Below are 20,995 nucleotides of genomic sequence, written 5' to 3'. Positions count from 1 at the left end.
ATTTATGTTTTTAGAGCAATGCACTGTTTATTGTTGTACAACCCACTCCAGAAGGGCTCTCTGGGGCTGTAATATACTGAGTGCTTCATTGTATCCTACCTGTTCCTCCTTATGGAGAAACAGACATGATGAATGGGGGAGGCTGAGTATGTGATTACAAAGTACAAACGGGGTGTGTGTGTCATTCTGATACCATCGCTCACTGATGACCCCCCGCACGGATCCCCGCTCAGCGCGACTCACAGAGCCGGCACAGGGATCCCGCTGGAGCGCAAAGCAATTTTTAAATTGGGCGCCTTGTACGGAGGGGGCGGAGCTAAGTCCCGCTCTGTACAGCGGGCTCAGCGCTCCCTGCTCCCCGGCGGCGACTCGCGCTCTGTACAGCGCAACACTCCCCGGCGGCGGCTCGCAGATACAGGGCTCTACTAGCTCTGTATAGCGGGCTCAACGCTCCCCGCTCCCCGGCGCTGACTCGCAGGTCCAGCGGAGGGTACAGGGCGCTTCCCGCTTCGGTAGATAGAGTTTTGCAATAAGGCGCCATAACCGGGGGGCGGAGCTAACTCCCGCTCTGTACAGCGGGCTCAGCGCTCTCCGCTCCCCGGCCACTGTTATAGTGTAGTGGCAATTTATCTGAGTTTAATGCACATGGTGCTGGTGAGAATGTAATATAGTCAGAGTGGCTCAGCACTAATCCAGTCATCCACTATATAGATTTAATCTCATAATCCAGAGGAGTTTCACTCTGGCGGCCATTTCCTCCCTGCAGGGGAAACCTCTGCCACATCCAGGTACAGACCTGGCTTCATATTTACAGTGTCTCCTATAGCCTAGTGGGCTAATCTTGCATACTCAGAGATAAAGTCCCATGTATATTGGATGTTCAGTTATAAGAGTTAACATAGCTCCGCCTTGCCACATAACATTTCTCCCCAGCTTTTATCACTGGCTAACCGCCATTTGGGGTGACCATCCGGGTTCTCCTTCCCTTTATTATTCCTTTATGTCACTTGTAATTTGGGGAATGTGTGTGGCATCAGACAAGTACACTAGTAGCGGGGACATCTGAACACAGGGACCAGGGTTGTGATCCCAAAAAAATGGAAGAAATACCTGTTAGGAGGGGATTGTGCGGGGCAGCCATCTCTTCAGCCCTCAACGCGGGGGTGTTGCCTTCCCTTTATATTATTCCTTGGTGTCACTAATTACTAATGCTATTTGTAATTTGGGAATGTGTGTAAGGCATCAGACAAATAGCGCGGTGGCTCAGTACGCTAGTAGCGGCTATCTGAACAGGGGTTTGAATCCAAAGCTCCTATAGCCTAGGGCTAAGACTCCTGTCCCACAGCACAGCGCTACTGGTTCAGGTCTCCGCTGCTCCAGAAAGTTTATTTGAATCGTGTCGGTCACACATTATAGTGCAGACCTTACATAGGGCTGTGTTTATTTAACCCACCTTTTCTCCTTTCGTTTGTCTCACCTGGGATAGTCAAAGAATTCCCTCTTAGGTGTGAAGTATGGGGTGGAGCCATCTGCTTAACCCTCCACGCACCTGCAGGACACTCCTGTTTGAACAGCTCAGATTATGCAGGTAATGTCACTCTTAACCAGAGACCTTGTACGTCATTTCACCTCTCCAGGTTTCTAAAGGAACCTTGCTAACCTTCCATGTTACAATACTGATGATGTCTGTTTTCTGTGGAGTCTGAACCAGTGTCTCAGTATATCCAGGTGCATTATACAGCAGTTCGTCTGATACTGCAGGTAAAGGAGGCGGACACGTCAAGTCCATCAGGGTTCAACGCCGATGACGAAATGACAGCGACTGGTCCAGTATCGGATGAGCTGGGCAGGCTCCGGTAGACACCCGAATACACAATTTCAGGTATCAAACAATGTTTGTTTTCCTATCCTTTCCCCGCAGACGGCAGGAAATGGTATCAGTACCTCTCCAGGGTATACCCCTCGATGTGTCGCCGGTCCAACAAGCTGCCGTTTTTTCCTGAGGCAACCTTGCTCAGGGATCCATCGAACGCACATATACGGCAGCGGGGTTTCTACCTTGTCCGGAGCAGGTAGGTTGTGGAACAATTGTCCTCTAGGTTACAGGATGTTTCGCATCAGGATCAATTGATACTTTGGTACGGGTCAGAATCACGATTCTGCTTTATGTTCTTTGGAGGTCTTCACGTCTGCAGACTCGGAACCTGCATTTTCGCTTGGGCTGTCTTAACCCGACGACATCTGGGGCTGCGACAGTGACAGGTGAACATGAAATCCTACGGGGCAGATGGTTCAGGGGAAGGAACTTTCTGCAGGATTTCTTGAACCATTGGAGGTAAGTCCACTTTGCTTTCTCCTACTACTGCCCCAGCTCCAAGACAGACCTTTACCGGTCTTTCCTTTAGATTTTTCCGTGCCTTTTCAAGCTTTCGACTCCACACGGGCGATATCCAGGTCCTACATGCTGAGCGGAAGATAGAACAGCCCTTACTGCCCGTGGGACATCAAAGATGCCACTGATAGCACCCCCCACCCCTACCGCTGAAGGATGGGTAGGGGCCCCAATGCATTGCTTTGCCCAGGGGCCTACCCTGCTGTTAAGACGGCCCTGTTCATGCCATATAAAAATTATTCCTAAGATGTACATATTTATATCCTCCAATATAAACAAAGATCACAGAAGCAGAGGTTCAGCATCCTCGGTCCAGTCTGACTTTGTCATCCAATACACCCACTACAGGTCAAACCTTCCTACCACCTGGAGGGTCCCAGGGTAGGCACATGTCGGGGTCCTACGGGGAGTACTGAGAAGGCTTGGGCGGTTACAGACTAGATTTTGGAGTACAACCGTCTCAGGAGTCAAGAGAGTCATACTGCAGTCGGCGCTCCATATGCTTCTAACCGCAAAGGATGTTGATCCCTGTTTTTCAGATATCATTTGAATCAGGACAGTTCTCAGGCCTTTGTTTTCTTTTCACGTTCCGAAGCCTGTTGGCTCGGCCAGGCCTATTCTGGCCTTAGAATCCTTTCAGTCTGTGATTGCTAGTTTTGGACAAGATAGGGAGTTTTACGTGTCCCTTGTCTGCAGGGAGGCCTGTTTACTGATTTCCGTTGGGTTTCCTCATCGGGCTTTTCTCAGATTCGCATTACAGGATACTCATTTTCACTGTCAGTTAATTTCCATTCGGTCTCTCTTCCGCTCACACAGGGTTCAGGAAGATCCCAGAATAAATCTTTCCCAAGGGCAGGAAGTACGTTGGTTCCCTAATGGGACAATCTACTGCTACTATCCCACTTTGTACATTAGGTGGCTTCTGAATATCCGGAGGATCCAGGAGCTTCTGGTTCGACACGGATCCAAAAATTATGCCCCTCGTAGACGTTTCTCAACACGGTCCGTCGGAGGATTTTTCCTTCCTCGGCACCAGGTACTCTATTTCTTCAGTCAAGCTGCGACGCAATGAGTGGTCGCCTACATTCCCCTCAGAGCGGGGGACAACAATCTTCTTTCCAGGTCAAGCCGCCAGGTCAGACTCCCGGGTGAGGGGACATTCCCCGGAGTTTTGTCAACTGGTCCGCTGTTGGCGGAGATTTCGGATCGACCTCAGGGCGTTCTGACTGACTCTTTAACCCTTTACTACTCTCGGACGTGAGCTCTGGCGGCAGTAGCCGAGGATGCCCTCAGGGCTCCTGGGAGTTTTCTGGTTATTCTATCCTGCCTCCTTTTCTATTTCTACCTCTCTTTCGGTAACACAGGAGGGAAATATGCGTGCTAGTCCTCTCGGTGGCTCCGGTTGGGCCACACATGACTTGAAGAAACAGCTACACCTGTTGTCAGTAGAGGAGCCTTGACTCCTACCTCGACTGGACTGTCTACTTCAACAGGGCCCTTTTCTTTGTTCAATCTTACACTGGTTTCATTTAACCGTGTGACTGTTCACGAGACCTCAGAAGGGAGGAGTTCCCTAGTTCGGTTAGGCCTACTGGGCCCCGATTTCAGAAGTCTGTTACCTCTTCTCGCTTTTGCCACTTTTGGAAAACTGTATGGGACATACTAAGGATAAAAGGGGTTTTCCCCTTCTTTCAGTTACCATTCAGCCGTCATCTTTGGTTTCTCTGGGAGGTTTTGCTCCGCTGTGCTTCAAACCACATTGACCTGAATTTTAGGTCTCTGCCTTTTTCGGTTTTCTTCCAAAAGAGATTAGCCTGGCGGCCGTAAGTTCGGGCTCTCTTTCAGGGAGTTCTCTATTGGCAACTCCCCCGGCTGAGCTTCGGCCTCAGCGGTCGTTTCTTCCAAAGGGGATGTCCGTTTTTCATATAAATCTGACACTAGTGTTTTTCGGTCCTCTTTGACTGTTGTCAGGGCTCGCCGACTCTCTCTACAGAGGTCTTAGGCTATTCGACGAAGGGCTTTTCTTCTTTGTTCTGTACGATGCTCCCGTACTAAATAGCCGGGGTCCCAGCATATGCTGGGCTGTTGGATACATCTGACCATCAGACAGTCTTCTTGGCGGTTGCTCAGGAGCCTCCGTTTTCCATTTCAGCGCACTTTACGCGCGTGGTGGGACCTTCGTGGGTGGCTGCCCGTGGGGTCTCCATGACTACTTTATGTCGGGCGGCTACTTGGTCGGACCGACATTCCTTTTGTCAAATTCTACAGGTTTGACACTTTTGCGGCCTCTGCATCACAGTTTGGCCGAGCGGTTTTACAGGACTCTCAGCGCTCTCCCACCCGTTTTGGGAGCTCTGGGACATCCCCATTGTAACTACGCTCCAGTGGCCCCTAGTGGATGAAGGAGAAATCAGGATTTTGGTACTTACCGATAAATCCCTTTCTCCGATTCCACAGGGGCCACTAGACGCCCGCCCAGCGCTGTTCCTCCTTGTTTTTTGCTTAACGGTTTGCAGATCACCATATGACTGCTTGTTGAGTTCGGGCTAGCCGGTTGGTTGCTAGGTTCTGTTCCAGGTTTGGTCTGTGTTATCCTGGTTTACAGGGCTTCATTAACCTCCTCTACCTTACGGTTTGTTTATTCCAGCTCTCCTCGGGCACAGTTTTACGTGGACTGGCTTGGAGGGGAGATAGTAGGGGAGGAGCTAGCCACAGTGTGAGAATTTTAAAGTGCCAGCTCCCAATTACTGCCTACTATTTCCCCATTGTAACTACGCTCCAGTGGCCCCTGTGGAATCGGAGAAAGGGATTTATCGGTAAGTACCAAAATTCTGATTTTGAATTGCAATATTTTAGAAAGGTACTACAGGAAAGACAAACAAGCCTTCTCTAGAATCCATTATATAAATTCCATTCCATAAAATGTACTGAATGAGTCCAATAGATGTACAGGGTGAGAAAAAACACCTCCCAGATTTTAAAAGTTAACAAAAAAAAACACGGTAAATGCTATTCAATATTTTAGTACATAAACTAAAAGTGCATGGAATACAGTTTATTTTCAATAAGTTTTGACTATGATATTGTAATTTCTTGGCATAGAGCAGCCTGCAGTTCATTAATGGTTCTTGGTCGATGTTTGCAGATGTCAGCTCTCAGATGGCCCCGTTGGCTGCGTAGAGGCCTTTCATGAAGCTGATAGGGATTGTTCACCACCCAGTAACAACAATTCTGCTTGTTAACGTAGCCAGACAAATGAGCGTAAGCTTTGTCAACAAACTGACCCACCGAGTGATGCGAAAACTTCAGAAATTGACTACAAATGTGTATCATGAAAGAAGGCCACCATCTGGACGTTATCATATTCAAAACCAAATTTGAATAGCATATACGATGCTTTTTTTGTTATCCTTTTAAAATCTAGGTTTGTTTGTTTTTTCCCTCACCCTGTGCTAAGCCAAGCCCCTACTTAAAGTGAAATTGGAGAAAGTTTGATATGCTTTGTGCCAGACAAGCTCTCTGTAATGCTGGGCATATATTCACGTGCATATTTGGTCAAACTGTCATGTTTTTTTTTTTTTACCAAACTAGTTGGTAAAATGCACTTTGGACAAGACAGAGTAGGTAGGAAAATATGTTGCACTTAAAAATACAAATGTGTGTTTTCATCCATATGCAGAGGAAATCTCCAGTTAGTGGGTTGTTCACAAAGAGCCTGTGCTGCTGCCTGTACTCATCATTGTCCAGTATTTGCATTGCACCTGCCCCTGACTACCAGCAGATGATCCAACATTCACAAGCATATATATATAAGGTCTTTCAGGGATGCATGTGTTCACATTGTTCCCTTATTGTATTTGGCCTATTTTAGAAAGCGCCTATCCAGGCTCTTCCCGCTGGAGATGGGCATAAGCGGCAGAATGGAGGAAATCTTCACGTACTCACTATTCTGGATAACTGCAGGGCACACAAGTTAAGCCATGTCTGTTGGCATAGTGCTCACTCTATAACTGCTCCCAGCCAACTTATAAATGGGAGCAAACACTAAAATGATGATGATGATCTGGGGACATGTTAGCATGTCTGACACAATACTGAAACATTATTTTAATGTGTGCATACCTCCCAACTTTAGAAAATTGGGAGGAGGGACACAGAAATTAGGGGGCATGACCTCACGGGTAGGGAGCTTGGCTTCAATGAAGTGCCGTGATCATGGGCCATGCCCCTTTTTTTGCTGCTGTGGGGGGCATGCTGAGTGCTTTGTGAGATGCTGCCCCTCTCTCCAGGTGAATAGATATTTATTATTATTATTATTATTATTATTATTAATAATGTTTATTATTATTGTTATTAACTTTCAACAGATCAGAGGCAAAGGTTTAGACTGGTCTTTAATCATGAAGGATTTTAATCTACTAAAATGGATGGGTGCAAATTCATTTCGCACTAGCCATTACCCTTATGCTGAAGAAATCATGGACCTGTGTGATAAATATGGTATTGTGGTCATTGATGAATGTCCTGGAGTGGGAATAAAAAAGCCGTAAGAAACCCTTCTTCTTTCATAGCATTTGTCTTTTAAAGAGTAGTAACACTGCTTGTGTTAATATGTTTTGTTTCTCCATAAAACAAAGTTACTCAGGATAATTTGCTGGACAGTTTGTCACTGGGTCTGAATGACACAGTATTTCATATTGTAAGAATCAGAATTGGACCTATATCAAATGTATAAACACAACATGTTACTAGGACTTCCTGTATATAACAAACATGTTATCAGTGTAATATGGTACCAAAGGGGGGAAATAATGGGGGTGTTTATAGTTTAATATCTCAAATCAATTTGTGTGCTAAATAAATCCAAAGATTTGTTACATACAGCCCCACCTGAGCCTGCATGAATTGTTTGTGCGGCAAAGGGTTAATTAAACAAAAGTACATGGTTTGTCTAAAAACTATTAAAATCACACTTTTTATCACTCAAACTTAATATTAATCTTCCAGTACTGCCATAAAAAAAGATTTGTTTTCATGGCTGAATCTTTGTGGAAGTATTCACTTGCTGTTTAAACTAAAAATATAATCACAACTTAATTTAAACACCGTTCCCTATATTTAGTTCGGTAGAATTTTTTTATCAAACTGCCAAGCTCGTCTAACATGTCAATCCCTTAGGAATACAAATACAGAACCTTTAAATGTAGTTTAATATGATGAAAAATGTCACTATGCTTAAGATATAAAAAGATGATGATAAATGACATACTGTAAGATTATGCAAAGCAGTTTTCTTTAAACAACATTTCTGTACATAAGGTTGGTAAGAAACAAGACAGCTTCTCATCTTATTGACCATCTAAAGAAAAAAAAATCAAACATTACTTCCATTATCTTTGCATTCAATCCATAGGTCATACCTTCTTACGTGTGAAATTTGACAATATTAAAACCATGAATCCATGATTTAGATGATAATTACTGCAGTTTCTCTAGGGACTAGCATATAAATTGAACATGTCTTTTGGAAAATACCTATAGAGTTCTATGCAAGCATGAATGTTGAACAATATTTCTGGATTGGACTATTGACAGCATTGTGCTTTTGTTTTCTTTTCTCTCCTACGTCCTAGAGGATGCTGGGGACTCCAAAAGGACCATGGGGTATAGACGGGATCCGCAGGAGACATGGGCACTTTAAGACTTTGAATGGGTGTGAACTGGCTCCTCCCTCTATGCCCCTCCTCCAGACTCCAGTTAGATTCTGTGCCCAGAGAGACTGGTCACACACTGAGGAGCTCTACTGAGTTTCTCGGAAAAGACTTTATGTTAGGTTTATTATTTTCAGGGAGCACTGCTGGCAACAGGCTCCTTGCATCGTGGGACTGAGGGGAGAGAAGCAGACCTACTTCTGTGAGTTTCAAGGCTCTGGTTCTTAGGCTACTGGACACCATTAGCTCCAGAGGGTCTGATCACTTGGTACGCCTAGCTGCTCGTTCCCGGAGCCGCGCCGTCACCCCCCTCGCAGAGTCAGATGACAGAAACCAGTGAGTAAAAGAAGAACAGAAGACTTCAGTGACGGCAGAAGACTTCAGAGTCTCTGAGGTATCGCGCAGCGGTCGCGCTGCGCGCCATTGCTCCCACACACAAGCGGCACTACAAGGGTGCAGGGCGCAGGGGCGCCCTGGGCAGCAATATACCTCATATATATAGCCTGGCAAAGATGTATACAGTGCATAGGCACTGTATACTGACCCCCACCAGTATAAAAATGTGAAAAACTAGCGGGACTGAAGCGCGCCGATAAGGGGGCGTGGCTTAGTACTCACAACTCTATCCAGCGCCATTTTCTCCTCACAGAGATGCTGGCACCGCCAAAACACAGATGAACAGCTCACAGTGTAAAACGGGGGGGGGGGCACAGTGTTTAGTGCAATATATGTACAAGAATAAAGCACTATATATAAGGTGTGGTGAATGAGTTGGTAAACGGTTTCTGTGTTTTCCCTGTCAGATACTGGGATCTACCCATTATAGTCAGTGTAATGTTGGTGGGTGTTTAGTACACGTGTGTCGGCATGTGCATGTGTGAGTGCTCTGCCACAAACGGCTATGGGTATCCCTCTGTCGGCACCGCCGACTCCTGATGGTACTTGATCCAAGCGATTAAGTGTCAGCATGTCAGTAGTTGTATGCTTTTCCAAAGATAAAACTATATGGGAGATACAGACGTATGTGGGTGACCCTGTCGGCACCAACTAATATGACTGGATATAAATTAACATGATAATGTGATGCATTTCAAAAAAGCTATACGTGTGTGTGTGTGTGTGTGTGTGTGTGTGTGTGTGTGTGTGTGTGTGTGTGTGTGTATGGTACGGTTGCATTGGGCTGTAGCTCGAGCACAGGGGGCGTAATATTAAAAATATGTATATTTTTCCCTCAGACCCCTCGGGGTTGCAAACTTGTTATTTTGCCCAGTTACTACTCCCTGTTGTCGACACGAATACTATGTCTTATGTTGACCATAATGTTTCCTGATTAGATCCACAACATCGGCATTCAGTACATGTTCATACACATTAAGAACGCATTAATGTCACTAGGGACCCTGCTGTTCCTGACAAATATATATATATATATATATATATGAGATATGTTTATATAGATATATGTGTGTGTATATGTGTATTTAAATGTGTATATTTATACAAAAAAATTTATAATGAAAGCTGAAGTAAACTTTTCCTTCTCATGTGCTGGTCGCTCTGTTGAATAACTCTAGGTCAGCCGTGACAAGATGGTTTCAAATCATCACGAGGAGTCCGAGTGTTTATTCTGTTCCCGCCATGGATAGAATAAAGTGAGAGTCATCCCCTGTTCTGCACGGGGCCCTGTCACAAAGGATCGTTTACAGGAAGCAAGTGATATTTTAATTATATGCTTTGATTATACTTGCATTGCATGCGCAGGGGGGAGTGCTTATATTCAGAAATGGTCGGTTACTTGGTCATCCGATATAATTACCCTGAGGAGAGATGTGATACTCCTTAAGTTGGGTCATGTCTAGAACATTGCAACATACTGCCGTGCGACTACAAGGGATGGGACTCTTGGGTGTGCGGGCCACTTCCATGGCGGTCTCGGCTAGGAGGGCGTTGTGGATTCACCAAAGAGATGCAAATGCTGACTCCGAAAAGAAGTGGAGTCTCTTCCCCATACAGGAGAAGCCTGGTTTGGTGATGGCCTTGTTAATATGCTCTCGGCAGGTGTCACGGGTAAATCTACCTTCTTGCCCTATGTTCCCTCACAACGGTTGGTGACGCATTATGGTAGGATGCAGTCATTTCGACCGAATAGGTAAGGATTCCCCTTTCTTTGCAGGTAAAGGAAGGTAAAAAAGGTAAGAGGTCAGCTGCATTTTCAGGTTCACAAGAGCAGAAATCATCCATTCTTTCTGCCACGTCCACCGTGGGACGTTGGGTCTATCTTGCGGTACACACAGGTAGGACCTCGTCTAAAACTCGTCAGTCAGTCCTGGAAAGGACTTGGACCAGTGAGTTAAGGATTTAGTCCCTAGGGGGACATACAGGAGTTCCAGACGTTCCCCTCACTGATTTTTTCAAATCAACCTTACCGATCCTCCTCATGACAGGGAGGTAGTATGTGACGCAATACAAGAGTTGTGTCTGGATCAGGTCATTGTCCTGCTGTTCCGGTCATAAAAAAAAAAAAAGAAGAAGCTGTTGTTCAAGCTTTTTCGTGCTCCCGAGGCCGGACGACTCGGTCAGACAAATCCCAATTTTCCTACTTAAACTCCATGAGGGAATCTCTCATGGCAGGGTTCTCCACTCTGTAAGTGGAGTAAGGAGGTCTAATTACGGTTTCTTCCGCATTAGGCTTACCTTTGGTTTGCGATTCAGGATTGTTACCATTTCACCAGGGTGATGGCGGTATGATGGGTTTCCTTCGATAGTAAGGAGTCATATTTATTCTGTACTGGATCGCTCTCCGAATCACGGAGAGATCAAGAAGCCAAATGGTGCAAAACCGTTGTTTTCTCTGACGTCCTAGTGGATGCTGGGAACTCCGTAAGGACCATGGGGAATAGACGGGCTCCGCAGGAGACTGGGCACTCTAAGAAAGAATTAGGACTACTGGTGTGCACTGGCTCCTCCCTCTATGCCCCTCTTCCAGACCTCAGTAAGAATCTGTGCCCGGCTCGAGCTGGTTGCACACTAGGGGCTCTCCTGAGCTCCTAGTAAAGAAAGTATTTATTAGGTTTTTTATTTTCAGTGAGATCTGCTGGCAACAGACTCACTGCTACGTGGGACTGAGGGGAGAGAAGTGAACCTACCTGCTTGCAGCTAGCTTGGGCTTCTAGGCTACTGGACACCATTAGCTCCAGAGGGATCGAACACAGGCCCAGCCTCGGTCGTCTGGTCCCGGAGCAACGCCGCCGTCCCCCTTGCAGAGCCAGAAGCAAGAAGAACGTCCTGGAAATCGGCGGCTGAAGACTCCGGTCTTCATTAAGGTAGCGCACAGCACTGCAGCTGTGCGCCATTGCTCCCCATGCACACCACATACTCCGGTCACTGATGGGTGCAGGGCGCTGGGGGGGAGCGCCCTGGGCTGCAATTAGATTACCTTAAAATGGCAAAAAACACATAATATAGTCTAATAAACTATATATGTGTAAAAATCCCCTGCCATAATATTAATATAAAGAGCGGGAGAAGCCCGCCGAAAAAGGGGCGGGGCTATCTCCCTCAGCACACTGGCGCCATTTCCTCTTCACAGCTCCGCTGGAAGGACGCTCCCCAGGCTCTCCCCTGCAGTTTCCAGGCTCAATAGGGTAAAAAAGAGAGGGGGGGCACTAAATTTAGGCGCAAAACTGTGTATTATAGCTGCTATAGGGAAAATCACTTTGTGTAGTGTAAATCCCTGTTTATATAGCGCTGTGGTGTGTGCTGGCATACTCTCTCTCTGTCTCCCCAAAGGACTTTGTGGGGTCCTGTTCTCAGTCAGAGCATTCCCTGTGTGTGTGCGGTGTGTCGGTACGGCTGTGTCGACATGTTTGATGAGGAGGCTTATGTGGAGGCGGAGCAGGTGCCGATAAATGTGATGTCACCCCCTGCGGGGTCGACACCAGAGTGGATGGATATGTGGAAGGTATTAACCGACAGTGTCAACTCCTTACATAAAAGGTTCGATGACATAACAGCTGTGGGACAGCCGGCTTCTCAGCCAGTGCCTGCCCAGGCGTCGCAAAGACCATCAGGGGCTCAAAAACGCCCGCTACCTCAGATGGCAGACACAGATGTCGACACGGAGTCTGACTCCAGTGTCGACGACGACGAGACTAATGTACATTCCACTAGGGCTATCCGTTGCATGATTACGGCAATGAAAAATGTGTTGCACATTTCTGACATTAACCCAGGTACCACTAAAAAGGGTATTATGTTTGGGGAGAAAAAGCAACCAGTGGTTTTTCCCCCTTCAGATGAGTTAAATGAAGTGTGTGAAGAAGCGTGGGCTTCCCCTGTTAAAAAACTAGTGATTTCTAAAAAGTTACTAATGGCATACCCTTTCCCGCCAGAGGACAGGGTACGTTGGGAGACATCCCGAGGGTGGATAAAGCGCTCACACGCTTGTCAAAAAAGGTGGCACTACCGTCTCAGGATACGGCCGCCTTAAAGGAGCCTGCGGATAGAAAGCAGGAGGCTATCCTGAAGTCTGTATATACACACTCAGGTACTATACTGAGACCTGCTATTGCTTCAGCATGGATGTGCAGTGCTGCAGCAGCGTGGTCTGATTCCCTGTCTGATAATATTGATTCCCTTGACAGGGACACTATATTGCTAACCATAGAGCATATTAAAGCCGTAGTCTTATACATGAGAGATGCACAGAGGGATATTTGCCGGCTGGCATCTAGAATAAATGCAATGTCCATTTCTGCCAGGAGAGTATTATGGACTCGGCAGTGGACAGGTGATGCGGATTCTAAAAGGCACATGGAGGTTTTGCCTTACAAGGGTGAGGAATTGTTTGGGGATGGTCTCTCGGACCTCGTTTCCACAGCGACAGCTGGGAAGTCGACATTTTTACCCCATGTTCCCTCACAGCCAAAGAAAGCACCGTATTATCAGGTACAGTCCTTTCGGCCCCAGAAAGGCAAGCGGGTTAAAGGCGCGTTCTTTCTGCCCAGAGGCAGGGGTAGAGGGAAAAAGCTGCACCATACAGCCAGTTCCCAAGAACAGAAATCCTCCCCTGCTTCCACTAAATCCACCGCATGACGCTGGGGCTCCACTGGTGGAGCCAGGTGCGGTGGGGGCCCGTTGCTGGAACTTCAGCGACCGGTGGGTTCGCTCACAGGTGGATCCCTGGGTTCTACAAGTGGTATCTCAGGGATACAAGCTGGAATTCGAGACGTCTCCCCCTCGCCATTACCTCAAATCAGCCTTGCCAGCTACTCCCCCGGACAGGGAGGTAGTGCTGGCGGCAATTCACAAGCTGTACCTCCAGCAGATGATAATAAAAGTTACCCTCCTTCAACAGGGACGGGGTTACTATTCCACAATGTTTGTGGTACCGAAACCAGACGGTTCGGTGAGACCCATTCTAAATTTGAAATCCTTGAACACTTATATAAGAAGGTTCAAGTTCAAAATGGAATCGCTCAGGGCGGTTATTGCAAGCCTGGAAGAAGGGGATTACATGGTATCACTGGACATCAAGGATGCTTACCTGCATGTCCCCATTTACCCACCTCACCAGGTGTACCTCCGTTTTGTGGTACAAGACTGCCATTACCAATTCCAGACGTTGCCGTTTGGTCTGTCCACGGCACCGAGGGTATTTACCAAGGTAATGGCCGAAATGATGATACTCCTTCGAAAGAAGGGAGTTATAATTATCCCATACTTGGACGATCTCCTTATAAAGGCGAGGTCCAGGGAGCAGTTGTTGGTCGGAGTAGCACTATCTCAGGAAGTGCTACAACAGCACGGCTGGATTCTGAATATTCCAAAGTCGCAGCTGGTTCCTACGACGCGTCTGCTGTTCCTGGGTATGATTCTGGACACAGAACAGAAGAAGGTGTTTCTCCCGGAGGAGAAGGCCAAGGAGTTGTCATCTCTGGTCAGAGACCTCCTGAAACCAAAACAGGTGTCGGTGCATCACTGCACGCGAGTCCTGGGAAAGATGGTAGCTTCTTACGAATCAATTCCATTCGGCAGGTTCCATGCAAGGATCTTTTAGTGGGATCTGTTAGACAAGTGGTCCGGATCGCATCTTCAGATGCATCGGCTGATCACCCTGTCCCCGAGGGCCAGGGTGTCTCTGCTGTGGTGGCTGCAGAGTGCTCATCTTCTAGAGGGCCGCAGATTCGGCATACAGGACTGGGTCCTGGTGACCACGGATGCAAGCCTCCGAGGTTGGGGGGCAGTCACGCAGGGAAGAAACTCCCAAGGACAATGGTCGAGTCAGGAGGCTTCACTACACATAAATATTCTGGAACTAAGGGCCATTTACAATGCCCTAAGTCAGGCAAGACCCCCGCTTCAAAACCAGCCGGTGCTGATTCAGTCAGACAACATCACGGCGGTCGCCCATGTAAACCGACAGGGCAGCATAAGAAGCAGGATGGCGATGGCAGAAGCCACAAGGATTCTCCGATGGGCGGAAAATCACGTGATAGCACTGTCAGCAGTGTTCATTCCGGGAGTTGACAACTGGGAAGCAAACTTCCTCAGCAGGCACGACCTCCACCCGGGAGAGTGGGGACTTCATCCAGAAGTCTTCCAACTGATTGTAAACCGTTGGGAAAGGCCACAGGTGGACATGATGGCGTCCCGCCTAAACAAAAAGCTAAAAAGATATTGCGCCAGGTCAAGGGACCCTCAGGCGATAGCTGTGGACGCTCTAGTGACACCGTGGGTGTACCAGTCGGTTTATGTGTTCCCTCCTCTTCCTCTCATACCAAAGGTGCTGAGGATAATAAGAAAGAGAGGAGTAAGAACTATACTCATCGTTCCGGATTGGCCAAGAAGGACTTGGTACCCGGAACTACAAGAAATGATCTCAGAGGACCCTTGGCCTCTGCCTCTCAGACAGGACCTGCTACAGCAGGGGCCCTGTCTGTTCCAAGACTTACCGCGGCTGCGTTTGACGGCATGGCGGTTGAACGCCGGATTCTGATGGAAAAGGGCATTCCGGTTGAAGTCATTCCTACGCTGATAAAAGCTAGGAAAGATGTGACAGCAAAGCATTATCACCGCATATAGCGAAAATATGTTGCTTGGTGTGAGGCTATGAAGGCCCCCACAGAAGAATTTCAGCTGGGTCGATTTCTGCACTTCCTACAGTCAGGAGTGACTATGGGCCTAAAATTGGGTTCCATTAAAGTCCAGATTTCAGCCCTGTCTATTTTCTTTCAAAAAGAACTGGCTTCACTGCCTGAAGTTCAGACGTTTGTTAAGGGAGTGCTGCATATTCAGCCCCCTTTTTGTGCCCCCAGTGGCACCTTGGGATCTCAACGTTGTGTTGGATTTCCTAAAATCACATTGGTTTGAGCCACTTCAGACCGTGGAATTAAAATATCTCACGTGGAAAGTGGTCATGCTTTTGGCCTTGGCTTCGGCTAGGCGGGTGTCAGAATTGGCGGCTTTGTCCTGTAAAAGCCCCTATCTGATCTTCCATATGGACAGAGCAGAATTGAGGACGCGTCCCCAATTCCTCCCTAAAGTGGTATCAGCGTTTCATTTGAACCAACCTATTGTGGTGCCTGTGGCTACTCGGGATTTGGAGGCTTCCAAGTTGCTGGACGTAGTCCGGGCCCTGAAAATCTATGTTTCCAGGACGGCTAGAGTCAGAAAGACTGACTCGCTGTTTATCCTGCATGCACCCAACAAGTTGGGTGCTCCTGCTTCTAAGCAGATTATTGCTCGCTGGATCTGCTCCACGATTCAACTTGCACATTCTGCGGCTGGACTGCCGCATCCTAAATCAGTCAAAGCCCATTCCACGAGGAAGGTGGGCTCTTCTTGGGCGGCTGCCCGAGGGGTCTCGGCTTTACAACTTTGCCGAGCTGCTACCTGGTCGGGATCAAACACGTTTGCAAAATTCTACAAGTTTGATACCCTGGCTGAGGAGGACCTTGAGTTTGCTCCTTCGGTGCTGCAGAGTCATCCGCACTCTCCCGCCCGTTTGGGAGCTTTGGTATAATCCCCATGGTCCTTACGGAGTTCCCAGCATCCACTAGGACGTCAGAGAAAATAAGAATTTACTCACCGGTAATTCTATTTCTCGTAGTCCGTAGTGGATGCTGGGCGCCCATCCCAAGTGCGGATTGTCTGCAATACTTGTATATAGTTATTGCCTAACTAAAGGGTTATTGTTATGAGCCATCTGTTCGTGAGGCTCAGTTGTTATTCATACTATTAACTGGGTATAGTATCACGAGTTGTACGGTGTGATTGGTGTGGCTGGTATGAGTCTTACCCGGGATTCCAAATCCTTTCCTTATTGTGTCAGCTCTTCCGGGCACAGTTTCCCTAACTGAGGTCTGGAGGAGGGGCATAGAGGGAGGAGCCAGTGCACACCAGTAGTCCTAATTCTTTCTTAGAGTGCCCAGTCTCCTGCGGAGCCCGTCTATTCCCCATGGTCCTTACGGAGTTCCCAGCATCCACTACGGACTACGAGAAATAGAATTACCGGTGAGTAAATTCTTATTTTCTCCTTGACAGTTCTTCAACAACAGGACTTGCCAGAATCCCTGTTGGTCCCAACGACGCGGTGATCGGCTTGGGCAATATTATTGGAGGCAGTACTGAGAAGAGTTTGTTTGCTTTCAAAAAAAAAAAAAAAGGGGAAGCTCTGAGAATTCAGAGTCTGGCAGACCTGCAATGGTGTCAATCCGTCGATACATTCAGTTGCTGAAAAAGATGGTTGGGGCCTACGAGGCCATTCAGTGGGCAGGTTGCAGGCCTGAGTGTTTAGCGGGACCTGTTGTACAAGTGGTCCGGTTCCCACCTGGGATAATCATGGTTTCAAGACCAGTATCTCGCTCATGTGGTAGCGGCGCAATTCTCACTGAGGACAAGTGTCATGTCAGGATACTTGTCGCCCCATTTAATGGTCGAGACTTAAGGGACGTTTATAACGGTTTTCTACAGACAAAAACCGGAGAAGAAATGGCAGAAGCCAGAAAGATTTTCCGCTGGGCGACGAAAACATTTACGCGCTCTATCAGTAGTGTTCGTTCCAAGAGTGGACAACTGGGAAGCAGACTTCCTCGGCGGACACGTTCTCCTTCAGGAGGGTTGAGTCTTCATCAAGCGGTTGTCACAGAAGTGTTAAGTCTTTGGAGAATTCCAAAAATAGACAAGATGGCATCTCGCCTCGACAAGAAACTTCAGAAATTTTGTTACGGGTCGAGGGTCCCTCAAGCGATAGCGGTGGACACCCTAGTGACACCGTGGGTGTTTCGGTCGGTCTCTGTGTTCCCTCCACTTCCACTCTTTCCAAAAATGTTAAAGATAATAAGAAGAACAAAAGTTCAGATGATCCTCCTTGTTCCAGAATGGTCAAGGAGGGCTGGTATCCGGATCTTCAGCAATTACTCATAGGAGATCCCTGGACTCTTCCTCTGTGAGAGGATCTGTTATAACAGGGACTGTGTGTGTTCCAAGACTTACCGCGGTTTCCATTGACTACTTGGAGATTGACCGTCAGATCCCATCCCGGAAGGGTATTTCCAGTGAAGTCTTCCCTACTCTTCTTCAGTCAGAAAAGAAGTAACGTCAAAACATTACCACCATATTTGGGGAAAATTTGGTGCTTGGTGTGAATCCAAGAAGGTTCCTACGGAAGAATTCCAGTTGGATCGTTTTCTCCCTTCTTTTCTTACAAGATCGTGTGGAGGCGATCTTAGGTTGGGCTTGATTAAGGTTCAGCTTTCAGCCTTATTGGTTTTCTTCCGAAAAACAATTGGCCTCCTTTCCAGAGTCTAATACTTTCGTAAAAGGAGTCTTACACATCCATCCTCCCTTTGTGCCTCTGTGACACCATGGGATCTTTACGTGGTGTTGCAGTTCCTACAATTTCTTTGGTTGAACTTTTTCAGTATGGTTAAGTTGAAATTCCTCACTTGAAAAGTGGTCAGGAGGTTGACCTTGTCATCCGCAAGGCGGGTGTCTGTGTTGGCGGTTTGGTCTCACAAGAACCCTGTTTAATCTTCCATGAAGATAGTGCGGAGTTGAGAATTCGGCAGCAGTTTCTGCCAAAAGTGGTTTTATCGGTTTCACTTGAAACAACCTATTGTGGTGCTGGTGGCTACTGACGCCTGGGCGACATCGGAGTATCTCGATGTGGTCGGAATTTTGAAAATTTGTGTTGCCAGATTGGCTCAGATCAGGAAAACGGAGGATCTGTTTATTCTATATGCTCCCAACAAGATTGGGGTTCCTGCTTCCAAGCTTGCTCGTTTTACGGCTGGATTGCCATTACTGAAATCGGCGAAGGCCCATTCTACCAAGAAGGTGGGCTCATCCTGGGCGGCTGCCCGAGGGGTCTCGGGTTTATAGCCTTGCAGAGCAGCTGCTTTGTCGGGTTCAAACAATTTTGCAAATATTCTACAAGTTTGATACCCTGGCTGTTGAGGCCCTCTTGTTTGGGCAATCGGTGCTGCAGAGTCATCCGCACTCTCCCGCCCGTTCTAGAGCTTTGGTATAGACCCCATGATCCTTTTGGAGTCCCCAGCATCCTCTAGGACGTAGGAGAAAATAGGATTTTAACACCTACCGGTAAATCCTTTTCTCTTAGTCCGTAGAGGATGCTGGGCGCTCGTCCCAGTGCGTACTGTATCTGCAGTTATTGGTTATGGTTACACATGTTGTGTTTCTTTTCAGTCAGTCTGTTGCTGACGTTATTTATGCCATGGCATGTGGTATGATATTATTGGTCGTGTTTACACACAGGTTGTGTTACATTTTCGGTCAGCATATGCTGTATATTTTTCATGCCGTCGGCTGGTGTTCTATTGAATGCCATGTTCTGCGGCATGTTTGCGGTGTGAGCTGGTATGACGCTCACCATGTTTAAACAATAAATTCTTTCCTCGAAATGTCCGTCTCCCTGGGCACAGTTCTATAACTAGAGTCTGGAGGAGGGGCATAGAGGGAGGAGCCAGTTGACAACCATTCAAAGTCTTAAAGTGCCCATGTCTCCTGCGGATCCCGTCTATGCCCCATGGTCCTTTTGGAGTCCCCAGCATCCTCTACGGACTAAGAGAAAAGGATTAAAGTATTAAAATCCTATTTTTTTTTTTAGCTGATTTTTGTGTCTGTGTATAGCCCTTGACATGCGGATTTAATGTGTGATCCTGGGAGCCAACAGTCTTTGAAATCTAAAACCCCACTTCATCTGTGTGGGACATACACCATTGGGAATTCCAAATGTATCTAGATATACTCACAAGGCTTTGAAATGGATTTTGTATTTGACTCTTAATTGGCATACAGACAGGGATTTCACATCATTGGGAATAATTACAATACTGATTATCTTCAGTAAATAGCATGGATGGAAAATAGCATTACCTTTAAGAGAATTCTTCTCACAGAGTCCAACACTTGTTTTGTAAGCCAAACATCAGAGTCCTTTACAATGCAGCAGGTGGGATTACCAGTTCTTTTAATGTAGATCTGGATCCTCTTCTCTACTAGTTTCCTCAATGTACCATGGGCCTGATACTGTACATGTTTGTAAGTAAAGTAAAAACACAAGAAGCTGTGCAAAACCATGTTGCACTGCAGGTGGGGCGTATGTAACATGTGCATAGATTTAGATTTAGGTGGAACATGTTCAAACTGAAATAATTATAGTGTTAAAATAAAGCTGTCTAACATTTGTGGGCTACATGTAAAAGCAGCCAGTATTTATCCTGCACAGAAAGAATATAAATGTGTTTGCTCCCCTTGCATTGCAACATGGTTTGTTCCAGACACAAAGTCACTTACTTTTTTGTGCTTTGCTTACAAACCTGAATCAGGCTCCATGTTCCATAGAAATAAACACATCAGTTGGACTCAGCAGTCATAGAGAATGTTGTCCACAGAGTATATAGGGTGTGCCAGGTTTTTTAAGATAAAATACTCGCTAAAAATGTCCATGTTATTAATCCTGGGCAAACTCCAAATAGGTTGATAGGCTGTTGGTAGGTGATGTCCTGTGAACTATGTAAATGTATGTCTTTGGAGTCAATGCTTTAATATTTACTGCAGTTTGAGTGAGTATACACCTGCCTATTGGTGTACACTATCACACAATTATTGTAACATGCTTTAGGTTGTTTTTAAGCTGTGTCTTGTTTGTATGCCAATAGTGAGAGTTTTGGAAATAAGTCTCTGCAACATCATTTAGTTGTCATGGAGGAGCTGGTGCGCAGGGATAAGAACAGGCCTTCTGTGGTGATGTGGTCAGTTGCCAATGAACCAGCCTCACAGCTCAATGTTGCAGGTTCCTATTTTAGGTAAGTGTCAGAACGTCTTCATTCATTACTTCATTGTAAGAGTTTAGGGCAGAAACCGTCAGGATGAAGTGGCCAGTTACTTAAGTGACAGGGTTTTTTCTTCTCTACACTGCTTTCAGTCAGCTTGGGCCACTGAACGATAAATGCAATGCTATTGCAGAGCGCAGTAATGATTGTAAAATGTATAATTCATACAATAGCAAAGATATTTGTTACCCAATCAGCCGGGAACTTGATAGGTTTATAATATATGGGAGTCCGTTCCAAGGTAATCCCCTGTATTTGTAAAGTCCAGTAAGAACTAAGTCTCTGGAGGTAAGCAGTGTCCAATTGGAATGACTATTACCGTTAGAGGGTGACGTGCTCCAGGATCTTTAGTGATGAGCTCCTCATGCAGTATGGTATAGGTACAATTCCTTGGTGCAACTTGCTGATTTAAAGTCCTCCAAAAGCTGGTGAATTGATCTGGCCAAGATCAGGGAATGGTCCGGTCCTTCACTCCTATGTTCCTGGTGTGGATCTCTGTACAACTAACGCGTTTCGCTGCGTTCAACCAGCAGCTT

At 46.7% G+C, this 20,995-nt stretch overlaps 1 protein-coding gene across 2 annotated transcripts in view; it reads left to right on the top strand.

The window, feature by feature from the left end:
- The window catches only part of GUSB (glucuronidase beta), a 134,356-nt gene that overhangs the window by 84,089 nt on the left and 29,272 nt on the right, over positions 1 to 20,995 (top strand). For both annotated transcript variants that reach the window (XM_063953839.1, XM_063953838.1), the window contains exons 7-8: positions 6,760 to 6,938; positions 20,286 to 20,432. In XM_063953839.1, the coding sequence (XP_063809909.1) occupies positions 6,760 to 6,938; positions 20,286 to 20,432 (326 nt within the window). The remainder of the gene's footprint in view (positions 1 to 6,759; positions 6,939 to 20,285; positions 20,433 to 20,995) is intronic.

This window comes from Pseudophryne corroboree, chromosome 2 (assembly GCF_028390025.1).
Source record: "Pseudophryne corroboree isolate aPseCor3 chromosome 2, aPseCor3.hap2, whole genome shotgun sequence".
Taxonomy (NCBI): domain Eukaryota; kingdom Metazoa; phylum Chordata; class Amphibia; order Anura; family Myobatrachidae; genus Pseudophryne; species Pseudophryne corroboree.
This window is presented reverse-complemented; position numbering and strand designations above follow the sequence as displayed.